Consider the following 23722-nt stretch of genomic DNA (forward strand, 5'->3'; position numbering starts at 1 on the left):
TGGATTCGGAAAAAGTATAAAGGATTGGTTATGGATTTTGAAATTTTGGATTTGGATCGGGTTTGGATATGGATTGGCGATCCACTAAGTTAGTGGATCGGAGTTGGATCTTGCAAAACCCGATCCAACCCGATCCATTGCCATCCCTAAATGTCTTTGTTTACTACTCCTGTTTACATACATTTTCAAATTTTTGGAATAGAAATGAAATGAACGGAGAGTAGTCCGTAACTATAAATAAGTCATTCATTTTGTCAAATAAAAATTATTGAATCGATCCAATTCTTTGACGTTTGTGTTTTGTATTAATATTCTAATACTCCATAATTAACAAAAAATAAAATAAAAAATTTTACTATATGAACCTTTAAATAATATTTAAAAAGACAGAAAATATCTTTGATCAATTGACTAGGTTATACCCTAAACCCTAAGGAATTAATACCACGTGATATTATATATGTAATAAACAAATAACAATATTCTTAATAACTAACTATATAACTAATTAACATAGTAAATAAATAATTTCTTGTCCTAATAGAATTGTGTAATAACGAATCCTGATTCTAAATGGATTAATAGAACCCTACGTAGATTCTTAATAGGATATATAAAGCCATAAAGGTACTCTATATATACACACACTATAAAACCTAAACCATAATCATAAATTCATAATCATATTCATAGTTATAATCATAACAACCATGGATTATTCGACGAGTTCTAGTTCCGTCACATACAATACTGAAATTCCAGTTGGTTACGTATTCAAACCGGACGAAGATCAAATATATTCATACTTCATCCCTACGAGAATCCGCTCCATGAAACCTGTATACGGAGTTGAAGAAATCGACATTTACGGGGACAAATCACCCGATGAGCTATTCGGGAAACGTGACCCAACAAAACATATTTATTTATTTACGAGACAAAGGAAAGAGAAGAAGACCCATACTCGGATTATACGTACGGTTGGAGGCGGTACGTGGCTAGGTCAGAAACCTACTCCTTGTCGTAGAGTGGTTAATGGCGCGGAGATTAAGATTGGTACGATGAGGCAGTTTACGTATAAAGGTGGTAAACAAGAGTGGATCATGCATGAGTATTGTATTGAAGATGGTTTTCTTAATTACATGATTTATGGACGACGTACTAATAATCGTTCCAATGTAAGTATATACCTTAGCTTGTTTCTTTAGTGTTTTTAATTTTGTTCTTGATTAATTTGTACGTCCTAATTATTTGTTTATGTTAAATTAAAATAAGGTAAATAAATGATTAAGACAGTGTTCTTGAATTTCTTTCTTAGTAGGTTTAGCTTACCCGTCCGGCGGACAAGATTTTCGTATTTTTTAAAATAAAAATCTGAAATTTTTTCAACTGTAACCTATAAATTTAGCTATTCATATTAGGAAGGAATAAGATATAATTCGCTCTCCCTAAAATTGTCGCCTCCTAAGTTGAAATCCTGGTTTTGCCACTTGTTTAGCTCCAAGAATCTTGGATTCTTGTTTTTGAGGAAATTATATTGATTTGTTATTTTATTATTAATTAATAGTTACCGAGTATTTATCATATATTTGAATATATAATGTATATTTTGATGATATATGAAACGTGTTGATCATATTTTTTTAGCATAAACACAATTCCTTGTAGTATGTTGTATTGTTGTATATAAATTAATCGTTCTGTCTTAGTCATTTGCTTACCTTTTATATTCATTGTGAAGGGTTTTTAATCAAAGGTAAACAAATAATTGGACAGATTGAGTATATTATAAGATTGTTATATGGCATAAACGTCAATTTAGTGTTTCGGAACCTAATTAAAACGATTTGTTTTTGTGTTTGATACAGCCGGATAACATTGTCTTGTGTCACATATATAATAAGAAAGCAAAGAAAGGCAATGAAATCAAAATAAATAATGAAGAAATCAACCAACAGAAGAAAAGGAAGAGGAATTCTAACAATTTTGAAGACAACCATGAAAATGTTGATGATGGATCTAATAACAATGGTGTTTCAAGTGTACAAAATCAAGTCGAGAATACCGCGGCATGGATGCCTAATCACAACTATGATCCTCAGCTGCTGATACCCGAACCACAAGAATATGATTGGCCCAATAATGTCGACCAAGCTCAGCTTCTCGTGCCCCAAGGTGGAGACGATCTCTTTATGATGCAAAATTACGGTCATGGCGACCAGGAGTTTATCGTACCAGAACCTACATATTATCCACCACCCACATTGGAGCCATATAACGAAGGCGGAGATGAATTGTTTACATTTGAAGAGTTGATGAGTGGATAAAAAGTTGATGAAACCAGAAAAAAAAAAAAAAAAAAAAAAAAAAAAAAAAAAAAAAAAGAGTATACAATTGAAGATACGAAGGTGAATGCGAGTCCTCTAATGGATTTTTTATACAACGGCTTAAGCTTAGTAAATTGACCGAGAATTGTTTTATTAGTACTTAGATAATTACATTAGTATTACAACAATTTTGTATGTATACATTGACAATTTCTCATTTTATTCAATAAATGCGTATTTGGAACAATCTTATTGTATTGTATCATTTCAACTCTCGGGTTCATAGCATGGATTCAGCAGTTAATGTATTTCCGTTCTCCAATATTCAACTGTGGTCGTCAATATTCTTGTAGTTCGCCCCCCAGGCCGCAACTCCATCATAGCCTGCAAATCAAAATTATATCAGAGTCGATTATATCTCCATATAACCGAACTATACAATTTACGGTTCAAAACAATCAACGGGACAGGTCCTTTAACGAGTGGGGTTAAAGGTCTTGGCAAAACTTACCTGGCCAGAATGACCGTACTAGAGTTAGCCTGACACTTTTTTTTTTTACCACGTCAGTGTATCTGACACATCTTCGCCTGTTTGAGTAACACAGGATATGACCTGGTACCCCGACTGGCCGATTTAAAATGATTTGTAATCCGAAATGATTATAACTTGCCTAATCGCACTTTACTACCCCCAAAGTGACCTATACCTCGAAATGACTCAATAATAACACACTGAAACACACTCAGAGACTAAGGGTAAGGGTATATTTGGATTGAGAGATTTGGAGGGAAAAGAAAGGGAGGGAAAGTAGGAGATTCAAAATCCCTTGTTTGGATAGGAAATAAGGGTGGAGGGAAATGGATTTGGAGGGATTTATTTTCCCTCCTCCAAGGCAAATCAAAATCTCTCCACAATAGGCAGGATTTGGAGGGAAATTATATCCAAACACCCACTTCCCTCCCCTCTCTTTCCCTTCCCTCCATCCCCCTCCCCTCCCTTTCCCTCCACTTTTGCTATCCAAGTATCCAACTATGTTACTCCGACACTTCACTTAACTGCCGTGTCGCGTGTCAGACACGTGTCGGTGTCCGACACGACACGACACTTTGACACTTCAATTTAAACCACAAACAGGAAAATTCACCTCAAATAGCCGTGCCCGTGTCCGACACGCCGACACGTCTCTGCGTGTCTGAGTAACACAGCTATCCAAACACACCCTAAATGACCCAACTCCAATCAAACCCAGATGCATGCTACTGGCTGCTGAACTGACCCTAGCGTATCATACGACCTATTTGTAGATGCAGCAGTAATGCTTAATCAAACATAATATTTTGTCTACAACACTTTTAAGAGCTAAAATGATTTGCATTTCCATAAACAATATTTGCCCTAAGTACCAAAGGTAACTGGTCAACTTTCCACGATGACGATGTTACTCAATCTAAAATTACTTCCCAAACAAGTACCTCAAGTCTAAAGTGGATTTCAGACTTCAGAGTGTAAGTTTACCCTCGTATTAACAGAAAAAAAGAAATAAGTTTATTGCTGCAAGTAGTTACATCAATCCCTTCAGACACCCATTTAAGCTCCTTATACCTCAATTAATTACCTTAATAACATGGGATTTCAGACTTCACAGTGTAAGTTTACTCTCGTATTAACGGTATTTGTACTGTACCTACTTGTAATTGGTATGTTTTTTATATACTTTACTCTCATCTATATCACTTAATGCCTAACTCAAATTTAGAAGATTATTGCTAAAATTCTTTTACCCATCTTTCCTACCCAAAATTCCACCACATTTCCAAATTTTGAAAAAATATGGATGCGCAATTTGCTACAAGAGGAGTGTGACTGTGTCCCTCTGGGACTATGTAAAGGAAAATGAAATATACTAATACCAGGTTCGACCTCTCTCTTCCCACGTTTCACTCCCTTTCCTCTTACTTTATGAACTCCCAATTCAAACACCTATTTACATTTCACCCTAAACACACTCTAGAGAAAGACAGGCATTAATATACGACAGATGGTAACACTTACCTAAAATGGACGAACCACACCAATGGTAACATACCATATTTGGCATGAAAAATGACTAAATTACCCTTACATCCACTACCTATTTACAACTTTCCCATCCACTCACCAACTACCTATTTAATCCACCTAAACCCATGTGGCCCCAATCAAACTTTCCTACTTTACCCCTCACCTTTCCACCTTTTCTTAAGTAACCCAATTTTCCCTATGTTACCATCTGTCTGGATCGGAGGGAGTATAATGATACTGCTATATTTTGCTTCATGTTTGCTCGCGTAGTGTGCGTCCACGTACATAAAATGTGTAAAATGAGCATATTTCAGTTTACATTTGAAAAACTAGATCCAAAAGGCCGCTAGCTTGCACGCTACAACTGGCAACGGCTGCTAGAATGGGGCAGGTAGGCGCACAATGTTAGCCCCGAATAAAGCAGGCAAGTTCTAACGAGTACCGATTAACATGATTGGTCCACTGGGCAAAATTAGTCATTTTGACCCAGCCCATTTCTGGATTGAACCAACAAATAATCACGCCACTAATTCCCACAAAACAATTCAGGCTTAACCAGCGACAAAGCAAAACAAGCATGAAATTTAAATTAAACAACGAGAAATCAATAAGCAAAGGCAGAACGATTATTTACCATGGTAATCAACTTTTAACAGTGCTGTAAGTGTAAACCCTTTTAGCAAGTTTCCCTTTAGCACTGCTCTTGACTTGAATCATATCAAAGCAAACACATAGACCCTGGAAATAAAGGATTTAACAAGTCAATAGTACTGCAGAGTGTATGAGCTGAGCAATATAACATGCTTCCTTACCCAAGATCAAGACTAAAGTTCTTTTTGTCTATACTTATTCTTCTTAATACTAAACTCTCTCTTAGAACTTAATTCTGTTAAGCATTCTTAGTGGTTGTATTTACGAAATGTACGTTATGGTGTCAAGAAAATAAGAAATTGGAAGGTAATACCCGCTAAAAATTGAATTTAACATAATTTTAATACAATGTCTATACATACCCGTGCAACTTTGCACGGGTTTTAGCCTAGTATCTATATATATGAAAAAAGGTTACTAGAATAACGACAGAGTGGGAAACAAATAAAATAATCACCATTGCAAGTCTGCGGGAATCCCTCTGGACAAGCATAAATTCAGAGAAAATCGCCATCCTGAATGAGCATCCATCAATGAGGTTGCAAGAGAATAGCTCTGAGCATACACCCCATAACTCCTTACACCAAACACAGTTTATACCACCATGGAATGAAAAAACACTAAGGAGAAAATCCCAGCAAATCAGTGTTACAGTACCTCGCATAGTCGCATATAAAAACTAGCGACGTGGTATTAAGTGACACTGTAAGGAAGCATACTATGACGCAGTAGGCCGGTGGTGCGTAAATGCTCTTGGTTTTCTTACTGATCCTTTGTAATAGTCAACCAAGTATCAGTTGCATAGATCAACCAAGTATCGGCCGATTATTGATTGTCTCGGTCAAATGTGGTGTTGGTCAAAATTGTCCCCATTGGTCATATACAGATCATATTGGTCAAAAATTGGCTATTTTTATAGCCGTTTGAAAAATGGAAAATACCGCCGTGACCCATATTCAATCAGTTCACCAGAGAAGTAGGTGAAGTAAGCCAAACTAGTGTTGAAAATAGCAAACACCTTCATAGTTCACTTAAATATGCACAAACCATCTAGACCATTCGACTCACAAAGTGCCTTCTGACTCAAGTGCACTGATTAAGCTTTCAGAGATGGATCTATCCAGAGTAAATCCCTTCTCCATCATGTAGTCCCACAAACTACAAGCTAATGAAAGCTTTTTCTCCCGTATCAACCCCGCGATTATCAACTTGAATGTCACTTCGTCAGGACAAGGTCCTCTATTTTTCATATCATCATATAAAATCAATGCCTCATTTATTCTAGAAGTTTTGCAGAGTCCACTTATAAGCGCATTGTATGTAATTACATCTGGAGTTATACCTTTCTCTATCATATCATTGAAAGCACTCATGGCCATCTCAGTATTGCCTCTCTTGCAAAGATGATCAATAAGTGTTGTGCACAACACGCGATCTGGAGACATGCCCATCCCCGTCATTCGATCAAGAAGTTGCTTAGCAATATGAGAACCACCCCCGTGGAGAAAAGCATTGATGAGGATGGTAAATGTCACCACGTCAGGAGAAATCCCCTTGTGAAACATTTCCTCAAAAAGTTTGTATGCTCTCTTGATATGATGCCCACTGCAGAGTCCTTGGATAATAGTATTATACGAGACGACGTCACACAATTTTTTAACTTCCATCACATCAAGTAACAAGTAAGCCTTGTCCAGTCGATTAGCTTTACAAAGACCCTTAAGAAAATGGTTATAGCTATATATATCAGGTTCTACGCCATTCCTTTCCATTTTCTCCATAAGTTTCTCAGCCTCCACTAACATAACCCGATCACAACAATAACCCAATAGTATATTATAAGTGACTCTATCAGGCTCGCATCCATTCTTCTTCATGTACGATTTAATAGTTAACGCCTTTTCAATCTGCCCAGCCTTACAAAACCCATTTATTAGAGCATTATAAACCAATATGCCTACACTTGCACCACGTTTTATCGAATCTACCATAAGCTCATAAGCTAAGTCAACTTTACCACCGTCACACAACCCCAAAACCAAAGCCCTATGAGCTTTGCCATCCAACTCAAACCTATTCTTTACCATAGTATGCCACATTTCAACCGCATTATCAAACCGCCCTACCCTACACAACCCACTAATTAACACAGTATACGTTACAACATCCGGTTGTCGGCCCTTCCTAACCATATCCTCCAATACTTTCAACGCAAAATCTATCCTATTTTCCTGGCACAAAGAATGCAAATAAATATTATACGCCCAAATGTCGGGTACAGACCCGAGCTTTTCCATATCTTCTAACAAACACTCAATGAGCTGAAAATTTTTCGCCTTACACAAAGCCGATATAAACCTCGAATATGTAAACGAAATCAAAGAAAACCCTTGTGGCATCATTGAGTAATAGTATTTCTCCGCGAGATCGAGACGAGGTTGTTTAATTAAAACCCCAATAAATCGATTGTAATCTATACTAAAAACCCTACATTCTGAACTAATCATTTCATCAAAAGTTTCAATAGCTCGATCAATTAATCCTGCTTTAACAAATCTGGAGATTAGGGTTCTATAAACAAGTCGATTTTTGGCTAAATTGCAAATCATATCATAGCATTCAAACCCTAATTAGAATGCAATAACAATTGCGCAATAGAATCAATCCGCATCCCTAAAAGTTCAATTCAAAAATCGATAAAAAAAAAATTGGAGTAAGATAGAGAAAATACCAATCATGAATTGCTGATTTTCGCAATGTAGAGGTTTGATTTTTCGATAATTGAAATCGATTTTTTAGGGATTTTGGAGGTATGAGAAATGTGAGGAACCCTTTTGGTTTGAAGAGGGGTTTTAGACTTTTAGGTGGTTTAAGCTAAATCAAGTTTGAACAACAATTTCATGTCATTCTTCACCAAAAATAAAAAATAAAAAAAACAATTCCATGCCATTCTATGTTTGTTTTGTTTTCAATAATCGCAAAATCTTATTTCAAATCGGTTATTTTCTATCTGAAATAAAATAGATTAAATGTAATCATTTTATGATAAAATATTACTATTTTACGATAAAATGTTACCATCATTTTTTGGGTAAAAAGTGACAATTTTAGTTATAACATTTTGTCACTAAGTGGTTACTATCTATTAAAAAATGGTGACATTTACTCTGACTTATTTTAGACCGTCTAAAATAAGACTTATTGTTTAATAATTTACAGTACAATTTAATTTCATGATATTTCATTCTCTACCCTTTTTTTTTTTTGTTAAATTTCATTCAAATATACTCCCAAATAAAGGGAATATATGTCAATTGAGTAGATTAATTGTAATATATGATGGGGCATATTCTGCACCCGCTGACCAAGTCAACATATTGAGTAAGGTCAAAGATATCCACAAGCAAGTCAACGACTTAGACAAATTTAACCGACGCAGACTGACTGTCGGCTGTCTCTTGGGTCCCTACTGGGACAACTAGCCAAATGGGGGCACATATCCGCGAACTCATATCCAAGACCCCTCGGCGGCGAGTCAACAGGCCCGCCGGCCTGCCATGGGTCCCTCGGCCGAGGGTAGATCAGTCTTTCCACCTGCTAGCCACTTGGCCACTTGGCCACTACGTGACAAAAGGTGAAAGTCTATAAATACTCCTCAACTCTCATTGAGGAGGGGATCCACAATTTAACCTAAGAATCACTATTCATCTGGTAATATCTTCCTTGTCTCTCTACAAAATATACTTCACCAAGTAACAACAACTTATCCCTTAAGTTTACTGACTTGAGCGTCGGAGTGAGTTCGCTCGGTGCAAAGCCGAGCCCTCAGTTTGTTCATTGTTTCAGGAGACCGAGAGGAGGATTCAACCAAGGACGTCATTCTACAAGCACGGGTGGTAACAAATAACTGCTCTGAAATTACACCCGGAACAATATAGATATAACCCAAACTCAAGTAAAAATATGTAAATTGATTGGATTAATACAGAAATCATCCAAACACAAGTATGATTCAGACATGACAATGTTTCGAGGTTGTTAATGGGTATGATTGTCTAGCTAATTAACTCATTGACATGCCATCAACATTGGTCGTCACTCGTCAATATGAAATATAAGTCGTGTTGATGGATATGGAAATGGACAACATACACAACACTTCTACCTTTGCCTCTCCCGATTAGCCCCTGGAGTCTGATATCACATGTTGGGGGATATGGAAATGGAAAAATAATGTCATGTTTGGTAGAGGCGATGAGAACCATATTAATCATGTTCGCCTTCTTCAGCAACAGTTTTGTTTCTCTCTATTTAATTCGTCACCAAGCTCTATTTATGAAGAAATTTATGTAAGGTGGCAAATCCAGGGCATGCAGGTTGTGGCAGTATAATTCATGACATTTCTGGTAACTTCATTTCAGCCTACCTATTTTCTCGTGGCATTTGTAATTCAATGTGGGCTCTCTTGGCCGGTCTCGAGCACGCTCGTTCGTTACATATAGCTAAGCTGCTCGTCCTTATGGATAATAGTTTGTGCGTGAACTTTTTCCGCGGCGAACAATTATTGAGCAACGGGTTACGTCCCTTGGTCCAGCGCTGCAAAGAGTTGATCAAATTAGATGGTTGGTATGTGAAAATAGATCGTTATTATCGAGAAGTCAATCGTGCAGTTGACTGGCTTGGCAATCAAGGAGTAACTTCGTTTCCCTCGATTACTGTCTTATCCGCTCATCCTCGTGATTTACGCTCTATTCTCCGAGAAGACGTTTTAGGTGTTTCTTTATCACTAGTTAGTTAGTCTTGGGGCTTCACCCCTCTTATGTATAAAAAAAATGAAAATAAGTCGTGTTATTTATCAAAATTAGTTAGTGTGAGTGGTAAGGGTTATCATGTCTTAAACAAGTGATTAGTCGGTTAGAAATTCGATACCCGAAAAGTGATTGCCCTGCTAGTAGAAAATTCTCCTAATCCCTTAGTCACTCCACATTGTATTACTCCATTATCTATTTCGACAAAAATCGCAACCAACTTTAACATATATTGCTCCTAATCATCAAATATTTTTTGTGTATGAAAGATTTAGTCAAATTACTACAACAAATTTAATACCGACAAAATTTAAACATCGAAGAATATCATTTTAAGTTTTTAACTTTACCGGTCCGACTAGCCGAGAATCCCCCAAAACCATCAAGCAAGAGTGCAAGACCGGTGACATATAGCCATATAGGATAAGGGGATAATAGTATAATACACCTCCCCTCTCATTTCACACCTCTCAAAACCCAATTCAATCAAATTTCACTAAGCAATTCAGTTTAGTGTAGTAACAATCATATAAACATCAAAAATCAGACTAAAAATGGCAACAATTTCATCATTTATCACATGTCCAACCCTTGTACAACCCAATTCAACTTCATCAAGATTGAAGCTTTCAACAAAAACCCACCTTCAAATTCCAGTTTTATGTAATGGGTATGTCTTGAATTTCAAAACAAATGTGTGTACAAAAAAACCCCAATTATTTAGGGTTCATGCAGTTGCTACTGAAGAAACTACTACTACTACTACTACTTCATCTTCTTCAAATGATGAATCTGCTAAAAGAGTTTACATTGGTAACATTCCTAGAAATGTTAACAATGACGAGCTTCGTCGTATTGTTGAAGAACATGGCGCTGTTGAGAAAGCTGAGGTCTTTTTCCTTGTCTTTTTCGGGTTTTAAGCATTTTTGTACTCCCTCCGTCCCAATCATTTGTTTTGCTTTTATATTCTTCGTGACGGGTATTTAATTTTCATGCTGCATTGTTGTTATTTTACTTTTATGTTGAGTTTAGTGGCGGAATTAAGGGGGCTAACAGGGGAGGTCGCCCTTTTGAAATCGTTAGTTAAAAGCTCCGGTTTTTTTTTTTTTACTTTGTGGTATTTAGATGTTTTGCTCTCCCCCAGCGTCAAGTTCTGGTTCCGCCACTTCGCTTTCTTGATTGTTGGATAAAGAAATTGTGGTTTTTAAGTAGTGAGACCTTTTTTAAAATTGATACATTTGTGTAATAGATGATATATATCGAAACATATAGGAAATTATTTGGTGAAAGTATTAGTTTTTAGTTATTGGTTATGTTACTACGACTCGACTTCAATTTTGGATGTGGCAGAGCTATTTTATTGAAAGGATTATTGCATTTTGGAGTAAAATGAATTGTGAGAGTGTTTGTCGAAAGTTATGTGGATGAAGCATTAAAGTAACATAGCAGCTAAATGTGAATAGCTGCAGTATGTCATATATAGTAGTGAAGCTTTTGAGTAGGCGAGCCGTGTAAAATGTAGTTGCTGTTGAAGTGATTAGGAATATAGAGCATGGTTAGAAATGTCGATCAATAGATACTTATTGAGCATAATGATTGGTAGGAAATGTATTAAAGGGTGTGAATCTTGTGAAAAAATCATCTCAACCAAAAGTTTTAAGTTGATGGTTGAAGCCCAATCAACGGTGTTTTACCTTGGGTTGGGAACTTGGGACCATGGGTCATCAAAAGTTGTTTATGAGGGCACATTCTAAAATGACTATGCGTTGATTTTTGACCTTTTTTTCAAGAGTTTAGGGCTAATCGAATATTTTCAATTTTTCCGCTTCCATTTGACTCTGATTATCCTTCTTTTCCGCCCATCAAAGTAGACATGGTAGGAAGAAACAGTTGTTGCTGAGTTTCAATACCATCATCAATTTTTTCTGTATATCACTGAAGGCGCCTCAGTTCACCATGTAGTAGCATCGTTGTTATGATACTTGATCAATGGTCATAGCCACTTTGCACATCCACTGATCCAAGTGACGACCTATACTCTTGTTATACTGGTTGCTGATGTTTACATATTGGTCTAAGGTTTAAAGGATGCATATTGCTTACTTGACACTTCACTAACATTGAACAGTGTATCTATGAGCTGCCGGATATGTTTTTGTCAGTCTCATGGATTGCAAAATATTATTCCTTTTTCCCAACTATTCTTGTTCTGATTGCTTTGTGTCTACTTTGTTGATCTCATGTCACTTTATGCTTACTAAAGTGGCAATACTAAAACCCTCCATTTTTCTTTCGCTCCACTTAGGCCTTGTTTGGATAGCAAAAGTGGAGGGAAAGGGAGGGGAGGGGGATGTAGGAGAGGGAAAGGAAGGGAAGGGAAGGGGAGGGAAAATGGAGGATGAGTGTTTGGATACAATTTCCCTCCAAATATTTCCTATGTTGGAAGGATTTTAGTTTGCCTTGGAGGATGGAAAATGGATCCCTCCAAATCCTACCCACCCCTTTACTTAAATCCTTCCCACCCCTTTACTTAAATCCTTCCCACCCCTTTACTTATCCTAACAAGAGATTTTGTATCCTTCCATTCCCCTCCCCTCCCTTTCCCTCCAAATCCTCTCATCCAAACAAGGCCTTAGAGTGTAGGAGACGCCCCAAAGGAGCTAAGAAAATTGATGGATACAATGAATTAGCTCAAGAACATCAAACATTTGTTGCCAACTGATTTCTAGCAATCCTCACCTCATTGCTAGTTACTTCAAATGAATGGTGTTATTTCTTGCACGGCTGCTTATTTTGCAGCTGTTTAGTATATACCCTCGGTTCATGAGTAGAATCAATTAATCAACTAGTGTGGTACTCATGACCCGATTCAAAACCACCAGTATCAAAATTGCCCATATGTGCTCCCTTTTGCACCAAATCACAAAATTGTTGCGCACCTGAGCTTGTTTGACTCATTGGATTTCATGCACCTCCTCTATGATCCTAAAGTTGTTCCTTAAAATCGAGCATTTAGTCGTCCATAGAAGCACTGTCCTTCCTATATGATCCCAAAGATGTGCATTAGAATAGAAAATCTTTAGGTAGACCCAATTTAGGTTCTTTATCACTTTTTTATCTTCAGGAAGATGATGGCTTATAATGAAGATTCAAAAGCGTCCTTTCCATACTCGGTTTTCACAAGTCAAAAGTTCAGTGAAATACTCCCTCTGTTCCGGTCATTTGTTGTCCTTTTTCATATTAGGGTGTCTCAGTCAATTGTTCTCTTTTCTATTTTAAGAATGAACTTGATGAACAATTTGATCATTCACACTCAAGTTGTTCCACTTGTCATCTTGTAATTAGCCCCTTCCTCTTTCCTTGGTCTTTGTGCCAAAACCAAATGACAACAATTGACCAGGACGGAGGGAGTAACTTATATGCATTTGTGACAAATGTTTTGATACTTGGTGGTGTAGTTTGGATCATTTGTCAACTTGCTTCTACAAGTGATAGCTTCGAGTCTTCTTTTTGTGTTCCATTTTTTTATCAGCCTCGCCCATTTCCCTTAACGTGAGTTTCCAGAAGTGCCCTTGTCGTATGTTTACACAAGTCATAAAATTTCAGTAAACTGAATGCAATTGTGAATTTTGTTATAATATACAATTGATCCTTTTCGTGTGTACTTCCATGAACTTGGTGTGAGAATTTAACTGAGTGTTTCTTCCTTGTTTTCTTGCAGGTGATGTATGATAAATGGTCTGGACGAAGTAGAAGGTTTGCTTTTGCTACTATGAAGACTGTCGAGGATGCAAATGCTGTTGTTGAGAAATTGAACGACACAGTAAGCATTTCGTGCCATCTAGATTCTAGAATAGCCGAACATAGTCTCTCCTAATAATTTTATAAAACAAAAAACGTATATGAGACGGTCTTACATGTGAAACAAACTCTTTAATCCTATAACTAAATGAGGGGAATACATAGAGGATTTGGGTGATCCCCTCGCATACATCTACAGTGGCAATGAGGTCTAATTGATTGTTGGTTTGAAGTTTTAAACCTTTTCTCATATTTTCCCGTCTTCCACCTAGGAAATTGGTGGGCGTAAAATCAAGGTGAACATTACGGAGAAACCATTGGGAGGTGTGAATATATCAGCTATCCAGGGAGAGGATACACAATTTGTTGACAGTCCACATAAAGTTTACGTTGGCAATCTTGCAAAGACAGTGACAACTGAGATGTTGAAGGAATTCTTCTCCGGGAAGGGAACAGTTCTTAGTGCTAAGGTTCAACGGACACCAGGGACCTCAAAGTCCAGTGGATTTGGGTTTGTTTGTTTCTCTTCAGAAGAAGAGGTGGAGGCTGCCATTACTGCTTTAAACAATGCTGTAAGTCGGCTCAATACCTGAACACCCCTCACTCACTATATGCGTTAAAAAGACGGACATGCTAATAATAATCAGCTCAAAACTACTAGATATCTTACTTTAAGAATGCTAGAATGCAACCTTTCTGTACTGGAATTTATTTTACTTCCGACTCTTCATTTTTGTGGCCATATTCTGTTTACACACTTGTGGGGAGCCTTGGCGCACCGGTTAAGGTGTTGCTTTGTGACCATGAGGTCACGGGTTCAAGTTCTTGGAGCCGCCTCTTGCCAAAATGGCAAGGGAAGGCTTGCCCCAATTACACCCTTGTGGTGGGAGTGTGGGACCCTTCCCCGGACCCTCGCCTAGCGGGGACGCCATCGTGCACCGGGCTGCCTTTTTTTATTCTGTTTACACACTCAAAAGATACGGGTATGGATTGATACCTATCAGTTATCAATCCGACACTTTCCTACGAGATAGGCTGTCATATGAAACATGTAATTTGTTTTTTGACGTTTTTGAGTCTTATGTGCTATGTCTCAAACATCTCTGTGTTTTACTTAGAAAAAAAACCAAATATTTCGCAATTACCTTTTGAAAACATGTCTATTGTTTCCAGGATTCACTATTCTTTGTTCCCCGTTATGATGGAATAAAACAAAACTCACTAAATTGATCCCGTTATTGTGATTGTGAAGTAGCTATCATTGGATTTTTGACGCAGTTTTCATTGTGGGTAATCTGTAAACATCTTTATATTGTTAACAAATGGTACGATTGCGCACGACCTTCCCAAGCCCTCGGGGCACTGGGTTGTCTGGGTATTGTTGTTGTCTGAATACGTCCTCATACTTGTATCCCATTTTAGAACATATAACCTGTATTCGAAATTTGAGTCATGTCGAGTTCGACCCTGTGATATCACCATATCCAACACCTCGTTTACAAATCTGTAACATAGACTGCAATACTGTGTGAAGCTTTCTGACACAGACGTTTTCTGATGCAGGCTTTAGAAGGGCAAAAGATACGAGTAAACAAAGCGTAAATGTGGAGACGAAGAATAGTTTTGTTATAGGACTTGATTGTTTACATGTACTGTTGTGATTTCTGTAGCACTTATTACGTTACAAAGTAGATCAAGTATTTGTTGTTGAACTGCTTTTGTCTGGAACATTATTTCTGTTGCCTTTGCAATTTTGGAATGTGCTGATTGCGAGTCATAAGCAGTGTCGGGACCGGGCATCACTATCTGCATTTCCAAGACAGCCGTAAAACCATGGTCTTCGTTTCACCAAGTTTGGTTTGGTCCGGACCAATGAACACTCTTACCTACCTCATCAGTTCGCGTGTAAATCGGTTACAAGACGAGTCATTTTAAGACCGTGAGACTCGATCTATTCAGTTAACTACGTCAATCAGATCAATTTTAATGGTTTACAGCTCAATTAGTCCTAGTAAAATTGAGTCAATCCGAATGATCCGATTTGATACCCGAACTCAAGACCTGAGCTTGAACTGAAATGAATTGACCCGTCTCAATATAACCCGGCTCGAATATTTATTATTATTAAATACGGATTATTATCCATAAATATAACTTGATAATAGCTTATCCGATTACTCGAATTCGAAAGGTTCTAGGTTTGGAAATATTTTTATCTTGGAAATTTTCAACATTACCAACCACAATCATTTTCCATGTTTTTTTTAATCAAAGTTGGCTGGTGTGACTGATAAGGGCTTTCATCTCTTATAAAAGTGATCGGGTTTGATTTCTGACTATCGCGAACGGAGAAGTCAAACTTATGATGAGGGGCTTTAATATTCGGAGGAGATTGTCTCAATTGTGGGTATGGGATACTGGTCAACTAAAAAAATCATTTTCCATGTTTCAAGTCTCAAAGCTTAAACCCTCTCAGTTCTGAAACCCTCTTCAATCTTTCCCTCTTTTACTCTTTCTCAAAATCAAAATCTCAGGTATCATTCTTCATCAAACCGTTCTCATTTTTATCACTAATTTGAATTAATTTAATTGTTGTATGAATTACCATGATTAGGGTTTATTACTTGCGTTCATCTGGGTAATTTGCATGCATACCTTTTTTTTTGTTTTTTTTGCAATCTTATCTGGGCATTGTTTTTGTTGTAATACTCTGTAGTTATTTTAATTTCAATTGTTCTTGATTTGATTTATTGGAATGAAAAAGTTCCAATCTTTTCTGGGTATTGTTAATTACTTCATAGTTTAATTTTAATTGCTGTTGATTTGAATTCTAGGAGTTACAAAGTTTCAATCTCTTCTGGTAATTGTTAATACTTTGTAGTTATGCAATTTTAATAGCTTTTGATTTGATTTCTAGGAATTAAAAAGTTTCAATCTTAAGTTCAGTTAGTCTTGTGTAAAGCGGTGTCAATCTAACTTAGTGTAAAACGATCCGAAACACAACCCTTATTAGTGGGTAAAAGTAGTAGTTAAAAGAACCCGTTTAGCAATAAACTTGTGTAAAACCGCCTTGCACAAGTATTTGTATCTTTAAGTTGGAAAGGTGATTAATGGTGTTTGATTTGTACAATTCCTTCAAATTTGGAAGGTTGATTACTGTAGTTATTCCCATGTCAAAGTTATTGCGTTTGAGTTGTTGACTGAAATTTGCGTTGTTTTACTGTGAAACATCCTGCTGGAGAGATGTTTTTTGTTTGTCTTCTGGTTTCTCACTGTGAAAGAATTATTAATGGAAAAACCGAAAGAAAGCATGTATTTTTCCGGTATTTTTATTACCTCTATGCCCTCAATTGTGATCAAAGCTAATGTACAACGTGTAACGTATAAGATGCTATGGTAGCTGAAGTTTTCCATGTTTGGTTTCATTTTGTTACGTGAAGTATGACTTATGACGAGCTTTTTTTTTTTTTTTTTTTTTTTTTTTTTATGTTATGCAGATTACTGAAAAATGGCACTCTTCAACCAAGTCGGGAGCATTCTTAAGCAAAGTATCGCTCAGAATTCTGCATCTTCTATGTTGAATTCTGTTCGCTACATGTCTAGTAATAGGCTCTTTGTTGCAGGTATTGTTCAACCGTTTATGTTGTAATCTCTTTTTTTTTTTCCGTTACAAGCGCCCCATTTTTCCAAATCATTTTTTTTCTAGCTGTAGAGCTTTGATGTTAGTTACAATTGAATAAATTTCATTGAAGTTGTCTGAGTATTTCAGGTATTACTTTTGGAGCTGATGATAAAACACTCAAAGAGGCATTTTCTGGATTTGGTGAAGTGATTAGAGGTGAGCTTTACATTTGAGTATTATGACATAATTGTAAGACTTCGGAGAGACGGTCTCTTGATGACTTATTGAGAGACCACTTTTACATACCCTTTTATTTAGTATTCGTAACTTTCTTATTCTTGATTCTATATCAATTTAACTATTTCATTTTGTACATAATTTCTTAACAATCGTACCTATATTATCATATATTTTAATCATTTTTATAAGTACGTCATTCTGTATGATTGATACCTATTCTATTACTCTTTGTACCACTTTTAATTTAAATTGTAATACGTCTCTCACTAAACTTATTGAGAGACAGTCTCTTCTGATTGTCCTTACTCATTGTCGAAAACAAAGTTATACCTTTTCTATTTAATATGGGATTTTCTCATTTTCTGAGAAGATGGTATAACTCTCATTTTTGTAAAAAAAAAAATTGTTTTCGAAGTAAAGTAATTAATTTTAGGGATATTCTACATGGTACCCCTATGTTTTTCCATATTCTATGATGTACCTCTCCTTTTGAGCTAAAAATCATTCATTGTCTATAATTCTTGGCCACAAACTCCAGAACGACAATTTTTTTTTCCCAAACTAAAGTTTTCGTAAAGACGATTAATTCGAAAAAAAATCTTTACTTTATGAACTCGTAGCCGTGAGATATAGCCTCTCAAAGTTTATTTGGTTAAAAACATTTGATGGACCGGGTAGCTCTACAAGTTTAGAAAGTGACCTTTTTTTTTTTAAATCGAAGAATCGTCGCGTTCCGAACTCATTACCATGAATAAGAAGCCGTCAAAGTTTCTTAGTGGAAAAAGAGGGGTACCCCTAGGAAACCAAAAAACATAGGGGTACCATGTAGAATATCCCTTAATTTTATATCGTCAAATTTCTAGAGAACTAGAGAAGTATGCTTTAGTTGCTTTTGTACGAGCGTACATTTCCATTTTTCATGATATGTACCCATATATTACAATTTTCAAGAGCATTTGAAATTGAAGCGAGTCTCCTCAACTGTTAACATGAGTACATGACCTATATAGAAAATAGAGGGAGTATCAGACCTAGACCTGTCAAACGGTTGAGGTAGGTCGGGTGGATGTAGAGGTCGGTCAAATACAGGTCGGGTCATACGGGTCACGTGTTAAGTCAGGATCAAAATACGGGTTGAAAGACACAAGACACTTGACTCGGTAATATTTTTTAAATTTTTTATCGCCATTTTTTTTTACGTCTAACTTTTAAGTATTTTTTTCATTAGTTTGAACTTTTTTTTGTTCATTTTAAATTATTATCAAAATTGCATCTAAAAAGTTTATATTTTCAACACTTAATTACCCCATAAAATCACAACTCACAAGTCAAGAAAGGAAATTCAAAGCGACAAATGCATTAGGAAGGGCACATCACCAACATAATCGAACAAGTCACAAACTAGGTTATATGCTCTTGAAAATTCAATATGATTACAACAAAAACTCACTGAGTCATTTGATGAGAACATGACATAGTTTTGGAAGTACATAAAAAGTTGGGCATTACAAATACCGATAGCTAAACGCCTAAACATGACGGTGATCCAAAGATTAAAATTACTATGAGTAAGCATACACATCTTGTTCTTCATCCTCATATTCTTCGCCATCCTCATCTTCATCATCTTCGGTGTTGATGGTCATATTTGAGAATTCAAACCCCAAGCCATCTACATCTTGTCTTTCTTCATCACCTAGTACCATATCAGATTATCAGTAATGCAAAAATGCATGTGAGAATAAAAATTCGTATGTTCAGCATTATAAGTATACGTAATTGAAGTATATATAGGTCTTACCTTCTTCCTTCTTCCTTCTTCCACTTCAAACCCAATTAACCATGAACGAGTTGTTAACAATGCATCAGCAGTGCTTGGGTGGAGTGATGCTCTCCATTTGGTCAAGACTCTACTTCCCATACTAAATGCAGGCTCAAGTCGACTGTGGTGATCGGGATAGCTAATATGTCTCTAGCCACCTTAGCTACTACGGTGGATTTTTCTTCATTTTTCTTCCACCACTTAAGAACATCAATATCCAAGGTATGTTCTAATCTAGCGTCATCCAAGTACGTATCTAATGAAGATCTATCTCGAGTATCTCCTATTACAACACCAGCATCAAAGTTTGCAAATCCCTACAACACAACTACACATGTATTGAGAATTTATCATATATCAAAATTGAACACCACACTTACAGGAAGTTCATCTTGTATCGTACGTACATTCGCCTCCATCACTCTTTGGGGACTTTTTTTCACATACTATTCATACAACTTGTAAAATTTGTCCTTAACAAACTTAGCCTTTAGTCCGCAGTTTGAGGTTCCAACTCATGGAAAGAATACTTGATAAATGGTAGTTTGAAGTGAGGGTCTAATATAGCGGCGAGAGAAAGAATCAGGCTATAATTTTCCCAGTACTTGTCAAACTTGAGCCTCATTCTCATAATCATATCTTTTTGCAATTCATCTACAGAATTAGCATAGGTGGTTAACAAATACTGAATCTTCCGCACACTCTTCAAATACAAGTTAGCTGTAGGATATTTTCTTCCCAAAATAAGAGTTGTAATGTGGTCAAAAGGTTTCAAAAGTTCAACAATCTTTTCTATTCTTTTCCACTCTTCATCCGAGGGGGGGCTCGGGAAAATGGGGATCAAATCTGTGCATTTCAGGTCTACGCATTGTAGGAAAAACGCGATTTTACAGGTCATTTCGGATCACGGGTCAAAAAAACGGATCTCTGACCCTCAAAAAACGGGTCGGGTCGTGTTTTGACAAGTCTAATCAGGCCATATTGTTGTAAATTTCGCAATCCACTTGCTCATACATTCATTTTTTTTTCATTATTTGCAGCTAGGGTTGTAGTAGATCGCGAAACAGGAAGGTCAAGGGGATTTGGTTTTGTAGAGTTCGCTGACGAAGAAGATGCTCAAAGTGCCGCAGAAGCCATGAATGGCCAGGTGATAACCAGTAATCTAGTTTGTTTTTGAAAGTGATCCTCACTACTATTACAAAAAATATTTTCTCCTTTTCGGTGTCTAGGGAACTGCAAAGTTTGTTTTGATACTAATGGTACTTTGACACTGTTCACGAATATTCGGGTTAACAAGGAAAAAAAAAGACCCTGTTCACAAATGCCGTGTCTCATGGCTTATTATTGATGTCGGTAAGTCCTGTATTCAATTTGCAGGAGATCGATGGACGAAGCATTACCGTGAGTATAGCTGAATCGAGGCAACCAGTAGGTGGTTATGGTAGTGGCGGCGGCGGCGGTCGTGGTGGTGGCGGTGGTCGTGGTGGCGGCGGTGGTCGTGGTGGCGGCGGCGGTCGTGGTGGTGGCGGCGGCTACAACAGAAATTCGAGTTCTGGTGGAGGCAATGATGAGGTCTAGTTTTGTTTACATGCTTCTGATGTTAATATAAGGGCTTGTTCAATTGGTGGGATAAGCCTTATTGTTTACAGCTTTAGACGGATAGTGTCCGTCTACAATGAGACGGATTGAGTTTAGAACTTGCGGTAATTTTGTTGCTTCTATTTTTAAGATCTTTGGCTATCCTAATAGTCAATAATCGGCCATTTCTCTTTTTCTGTGCTCTCTTGTTCTACACCCTAATACAAACTACAAAGAGTATTTTCGTTATCTTTCTGTACAGTTCAGGACATTACCGGATCATCTAGTTTTGATTTTCTAGGAGACCTAATAATAAGTTGTCCAATGTCCGTATGTCACCGTCTCATAGTGTAAGACCGCCCCATGCAATAGTTACGGCCTTACGGGAATGCTTTATTGGGTTGTTTACTTGTTTGTGAACTTGTTTCCTGATATCATGGTTGGGCACTTGGGCTACATGTTGCATGTAATTTGTTTTATTGTTCAGGCCTTCCTTTTTACTATCTCCGTTTAAAGTATCTCTCACAAAGAACAACGAAAGTAATTAAATTAGATGTAAACAAAGCCTAAAAAGGGGAGGAATCATAGTTTCATTGTAGGACTTGTATGTTTACATGTACTGTTGTGATTTCGGTAGTACTTGTTAGTTGTTACATTACAAAGGAGATGACGTATTCGCGGTTTCTGTGAACCAGGTTACGTATAAGTTTGTAAGTGACTAGTAAAGGCGGCCATTCGGGCGGGTTGGCCCATGGGTTGTGATTTTTGATAGCAAGCGAGCTCCACCACCGCATTGTTCAGGAAAGAAGATTCATGGCATAGCCTACTTAGGGTCGTCAAGAAAAAACAAAAAAAAATGGTCTGGCGTAGCGTCAAGCATGACACTTCCTTGGCCATTGCAACGAGCTGGCTTTGAGGGGCTTGAACCTGGCTTTTAGCCACCTCTACCAAATGATATTGAAACCTTCAAGGATACAAGTTTCTTTTTGTTACTCTTTTTCAAAAACAAGATATTAGTACTTCAAAATGATCTTCATTCGTTAGATTCTTTACATTTGCTTTTGGTGGAACCTTGCATGCATGTGACTTTTAAATAGAGTAGTATTTTTGTTGTTTTAACCATTCATTTAGATCTAAAAAAAAGAACGTAAAAAATCTGCTTAACGTACCAAAAAAAGAAAACGTAAAGAACCTAATCAATAGCAATGATTATTAAATTATTTTGCCTCTACTTAAAAACTTGAAAAAAAAAAGGTCAATAATAGATAACCAAACTAAAGCACAATTTTTTTTCAAATTAATATTATGACTCGGGTTAATCTGAATTCTGGATCACGTTCATATTACAACTCAGTTTAGGGCCTAACAAACAGGTCAATCGGATCTAATGCAATTTAGATTAATTCTGGTGCGATCTATTTTGGGTTTGCAAGAATTTTGTTGACTAGGGTATTTGGGTTATTTGTTGTCAAGGTTCATGTTTAGGGATAATTATCACTTTGCAATTTTGGGCCAAGTCGTTTAAATTAGGGTCCTGCTATACGTCGTCGACAAATTACTAAATATCGTCGACAATTAACGTAAATTTCCAAGTTTCCCCTCCATATCATAACTCCGTATCCGTCTCACCAAAATGCAATTTCCGTCTCAAAACAGAAATGCAATTTCCGTCTCACTAAAACACAAGTCACCGTCTCACTAAAATATTTCAAACAAAAAAAGAAGTCGGGTTTTGTAATTAACAACATGAACGGGAACGATTTTAACAACGATTCCAACAATGAAGCTAGTAACGAGGTTAGTTTACGATTTAGTTTTGTTAAAAATTTATGTTTTATTATCGTTTCAATCCCGAATTAGGATAGATGTCATGAATGTAGACGGAATTATGATAGAATTAGTGACGGATTTATTTGAAAATGCAATTGAAAAAAAAAAAAAAAAAAATTAAACGAACTGGGCCTGGACGAAGAACTTTTTCGTCCAGACCTGGTCTTGGACGAAAAAATCCTTCGTCCATAATGGGCCTTGGACGAAGGAAATTTTCGTCCAAAACCAGGCCTGGACGAAAAAATCCTGGACGAAGGATTTTTTCGTCCAGGCCTGGTTTTGGACGAAAATTTCCTTCGTCCAAGGCCCAGCCCGTGTATTTTTTTTTTTTTTTTTTCCGACTCGTTTTGTATAAAACATTTAAAATAATTAATTTCCGTCTTTTTTTGTATAAAACATTTAAAATAATTAAATACCGTTTTTGTATTATAAAACAATTGAATTAATTAAATACCGTCTTTATATTAAATTTTTATCTTTAATATTTCCGACTCGTTTTGTATAAAATAACTTATTACCGTCTTTGTATTATTTTTATATTATTTTTTATTTACTCCGACTCGTTCCGTAGCAAATAATTAATTAATAACTAATTTATTGAAATGCGTGCGCAGGTGATTAACGATGGAGACGGTATTGATTACTCAGATCATTTTAGTTCTAGCTTGTTCTTTGCATCTAGTATTCAAGCGTTTAATTGGGCATATGAGATCGGACTCCGACTCGGGTTTGGTATAAAAAGAGCAAGCAACAAGAAAGTTGGTCGTAACACGAATTTGAGACAACATTATTTTGTTTGTCGGATGGGTGGAAAAGGTCCCGTAAATAAGGATGCCGATTCTTTAATGAGGAGTAACACCGCTACCGCGTGGTGCAATTGCAAATTTTCAATGAAAGTTGTTGAATTAGAAGAGAATAAGTGGCAGCTTGTGATGAGATCCGGGTTTCATAATCATGCTTTAACGTTGTATTGTGACGGCG

At 36.7% G+C, this 23722-nt stretch overlaps 3 protein-coding genes across 3 annotated transcripts; 2 read left to right on the forward strand and 1 right to left on the reverse strand.

Moving 5' to 3' along the window:
* Positions 1 to 2369: 2369 nt before the first annotated feature.
* Positions 2370 to 7957, reverse strand: LOC141642104 (uncharacterized). The gene is made up of 3 exons (XM_074450787.1): positions 5498 to 7957; positions 5024 to 5127; positions 2370 to 2711 (listed from the first exon to the last, which is right to left on the reverse strand). Exon 1 carries the CDS (start codon positions 7647 to 7649, stop codon positions 6105 to 6107), a length of 1545 nt encoding a protein of 514 aa, XP_074306888.1. The 5' UTR covers positions 7650 to 7957; the 3' UTR covers positions 2370 to 2711; positions 5024 to 5127; positions 5498 to 6104.
* Positions 7958 to 10208: 2251 nt separating this feature from the next.
* LOC141642106 (small ribosomal subunit protein cS22) lies at positions 10209 to 15426 on the forward strand. Its single transcript, XM_074450790.1, has 4 exons — positions 10209 to 10738; positions 13570 to 13671; positions 13922 to 14221; positions 15213 to 15426. Exons 1-4 carry the CDS (start codon positions 10403 to 10405, stop codon positions 15249 to 15251), a joined length of 777 nt encoding a protein of 258 aa, XP_074306891.1. The 5' UTR covers positions 10209 to 10402; the 3' UTR covers positions 15252 to 15426.
* A 1704-nt stretch (positions 15427 to 17130) lies between these two features.
* Positions 17131 to 21775, forward strand: LOC141642107 (glycine-rich RNA-binding protein 4, mitochondrial-like). Its single transcript, XM_074450791.1, has 5 exons — positions 17131 to 17272; positions 17419 to 17487; positions 20374 to 20480; positions 20711 to 20905; positions 21607 to 21775. Exons 1-5 carry the CDS (start codon positions 17158 to 17160, stop codon positions 21631 to 21633), a joined length of 513 nt encoding a protein of 170 aa, XP_074306892.1. The 5' UTR covers positions 17131 to 17157; the 3' UTR covers positions 21634 to 21775.
* The last annotated feature ends 1947 nt before the right edge of the window (positions 21776 to 23722 follow it).

Source organism: Silene latifolia, chromosome 2 (genome assembly GCF_048544455.1).
Source record: "Silene latifolia isolate original U9 population chromosome 2, ASM4854445v1, whole genome shotgun sequence".
Lineage (NCBI taxonomy): Eukaryota > Viridiplantae > Streptophyta > Magnoliopsida > Caryophyllales > Caryophyllaceae > Silene > Silene latifolia.

Bases quoted from the DNA above. Each gene is read 5' to 3' on its own strand.
- LOC141642104 (XM_074450787.1), bottom strand. From the start codon at position 7,649: ATGATTTGCAATTTAGCCAAAAATCGACTTGTTTATAGAACCCTAATC.
- LOC141642106 (XM_074450790.1), top strand. From the start codon at position 10,403: ATGGCAACAATTTCATCATTTATCACATGTCCAACCCTTGTACAACCC. The intron at 10,739-13,569 runs GTCTTTTTCCTT...GTTTTCTTGCAG, and splicing joins GCGCTGTTGAGAAAGCTGAG to GTGATGTATGATAAATGGTC. The intron at 13,672-13,921 runs GTAAGCATTTCG...TCTTCCACCTAG, and splicing joins TTGAGAAATTGAACGACACA to GAAATTGGTGGGCGTAAAAT.
- LOC141642107 (XM_074450791.1), top strand. From the start codon at position 17,158: ATGGCACTCTTCAACCAAGTCGGGAGCATTCTTAAGCAAAGTATCGCT. The intron at 17,273-17,418 runs GTATTGTTCAAC...TGAGTATTTCAG, and splicing joins TAATAGGCTCTTTGTTGCAG to GTATTACTTTTGGAGCTGAT. The intron at 17,488-20,373 runs GTGAGCTTTACA...CATTATTTGCAG, and splicing joins ATTTGGTGAAGTGATTAGAG to CTAGGGTTGTAGTAGATCGC.